General features: G+C 52.9%; 1 protein-coding gene across 4 annotated transcripts in view; it reads left to right on the forward strand.

Annotated features, from left to right (window-relative positions):
- The window catches only part of ITGAL (integrin subunit alpha L), a 51,204-nt gene extending 48,545 nt beyond the window's left edge, over positions 1 to 2,659 (forward strand). For all 4 annotated transcript variants that reach the window (XM_034940064.3, XM_034940065.3, XM_034940067.3 and 1 more), the window contains exon 31: positions 219 to 2,659. In XM_034940064.3, coding sequence (XP_034795955.1) covers positions 219 to 392 — 174 coding nt within the window. In that variant the 3' untranslated portion in view covers positions 393 to 2,659. The remainder of the gene's footprint in view (positions 1 to 218) is intronic.
- Positions 2,660 to 2,770: the final 111 nt, after the last annotated feature.

The raw sequence follows: 2,770 nt of genomic DNA on the forward strand, positions 1-2,770 counted from the left end.
CAGACGCCTGTAATCCCAGCTACTGAGGAGGCTGAGGCAGGAGAATTGCTTAAGTCTGGGAGGCAGAGGTTGCAGTGAGCCGAGATCGCACCACTGCACTCCAGCCTGGGCAACACAGTGAGACTCCATCTCAAAAAAAAAAAAAAGTGTTCTCACATTTTCTTGGGGCCAAAGTGCTCAGTGAATTCTTTGCTCATTCAAATTTTGTCTTTGTACAGGTTGGTTTCTTCAAACGGAACCTGAAGGAGAAGATGGAGGCTGGCAGAGGTGTCCCGAATGGAATCCCTGCAGAAGACTCTGAGCAGCTGGCATCTGGGCAAGAGGCTGGGGATCCGGGCTGCCTGAAGCCCCTCCACGAGAAGGACTCTGAGAGTGGTGGTGGCAAGGACTGAGTCCAGGCCTGTGAGGTGCAGAGTGCCCAGAACTGGACTCAGGATGCCCAGGGCCACTCTGCCTCTGCCTGCATTCTGCCGTGTGCCCTCGGGCGAGTCACTGCCTCTCCCTGGCCCTCAGTTTCCCTATCTCGAACATGGAGCTCATTCCTGCCTGTCTCCTTTGCAGGCTCATAGGGAAGACCTGCTGAGGGACCAGCCAAGAGGGCTGCAAAAGTGAGGGCTTGTCATTACCAGACGGTTCACCAGCCTCTCTTGGTTTCCTTCCTTGGAAGAGAATGTCTGATCTAAATGTGGAGAAACTGTAGTCTCAGGACCTAGGGATATTCTGGCCCTCACCCCTGCCCTGGGATGTCCACAGATGCCTCCACCCCCCAGAACCTGTCCTTGCACACTCCCCTGCACTGGAGTCCAGTCTCTTCTGCTGGCAGAAAGCAAATGTGACCTGTGTCACTACGTGACTGTGGCACACGCCTTGCTCTTGGCCAAAGACCAAATTCCTTGGCATGCCTTCCAGCACCCTGCAAAATGAGACCCTCGTGGCCTTCCCCAGCCTCTTCTAGAGCCGTGCTGCCTCCCTGTCGAAGCTCTGGTGACACCAGCCTTTCTCCCAGGCCAGGCTCCTTCCTGTCTTCCTGCATTCACCCAGACAGCTCCCTCTGCCTGAACCTTCCATCTCGCCACCCCTCCTTCCTTGACCAGCAGATCCCAGCTCACATGTCACACTTGGTTGGGTCCTCACATCTTTCACACTTCCACCAGCCTGCACTACTCCCTCAAAGCACACGTCATGTTTCTTCATCCGGCAGCCTGGATGTTTTTTCCCTGTTTAATGATTGACGTACTTAGCAGCTCTCTCTCAGTGAACTGTGAGGGTAAAGGCTATACTTGTCTTGTTCACCTTGGGATGATGCCTCGTGATATGTCAGGGCGTGGGACATCTAGTAGGTGCTTGACATAATTTCACTGAATTAATGACAGAGCCAGTGGGAAGATACAGAAAAAGAGGGGCTGGGCTGGGCGCGGTGGTTCACGCCTGTAATCCCAGCACTTTGGGAGGCCAAGGAGGGTGGATCACCTGAGGTCAGGAGTTAGAGGCCAGCCTGGTGAAACCCCATCTCTACTAAAAATACAAAATCCAGGCATGGTGGCACACACCTGTAGTCCCAGCTACTCAGGAGGTTGAGGTAGGAGAATTGCTTGAACCTGGGAGGTGGAGGTTGCAGTGAGCCAAGATTGCGCCATTGCACTCCAGCCTGGGCAACACAGCGAGACTCCGTCTCAAGGAAAAAATAAAAATAAAAAGCGGGCACGGGCCCGTGACATCCCCACCCTTGGAGGCTGTCTTCTCAGGCTCTGCCCCTGCCCTAGCTCCACACCCTCTCCCATGACCCATCACGCCTGTGCAGTGGCCCCCACAGAAAGACTGAGCTCAAGGTGGGAACCACATCTGCTAACTTGGAGCCCCAATGCCAAGCACAGTGCCTGCATGTATTTATCCAATAAATGTGAAATTCTGTCCAGTTTTGTGGTGGTTTTGTGCTGGTGCAATATTGCAGCCCTACTCAAGTGAACATTTCTGGCTGGGCTCTGCGGCTCACAACTGTATTCTCAGCACTTTGGGAACCCAAGGCAGGAGGATCCTTTGAGGCCAGGAGTTTGAGACCAACCTGGGCAACATAGCAAACCCTGTCTCTACAAAAAATTAAAATATAAAAACTTATTTGAGCCTGGTTGCACGTACCTGTAGTCCCAGCTACTCAGGAGGCTGAGACAGAAGGATCACGTGAGCACAGGAGGTCAAGGCTGCAGTGAGCGATGGTCGCATCACTGCAATCCAGCCTGGGCCACAGAGCAAGATACTGCCTTCAAAATTAAAAAAAAAAAAAAAAAAAAAAAAAAAAAAAGAGGCCAGGTGCAGTGGCTCACACCTCTAATCCCAGCACTCTGGGAGGCTGAGGCGGGCAGATCACGTGAGGTCAGGAGTTCGAGACCAGCCTGGCCAACATGGTGAAAACCCCGTCTCTACTAAAAATACAAAATTAGCCAGGTGTGGTGTTGGGCGCCTGTAATCCCAGATACTTGGGAGGCTGAGGCAGGAGAATCACTTGAACCCAGGAGGCAGAGGTTGCGGTGAGTCGAGACCACACCATTGCACTCCAGCCTGGGTGACAGCGTAAGACTCCGTCTCAAAAAAAAAAAAAAAAAAGAAACAAATAGCACTTCCAGCCAGGTGCGGTGGCCTGCTACAACACAGCAAGACCCGCTTTCTAACAGCAGCAACAGCAAAGCACTTCCCGGATAAGGCCCTAGGCTACTACTGGTGTCTCCCACTTCCCAGGGCGCTGTCCACGCACACATTTTAAGGACAAGTCTCG

The sequence above is a fragment of the Pan paniscus genome, chromosome 18, assembly GCF_029289425.2.
Source record: "Pan paniscus chromosome 18, NHGRI_mPanPan1-v2.0_pri, whole genome shotgun sequence".
In the NCBI taxonomy this organism is placed as follows: domain Eukaryota; kingdom Metazoa; phylum Chordata; class Mammalia; order Primates; family Hominidae; genus Pan; species Pan paniscus.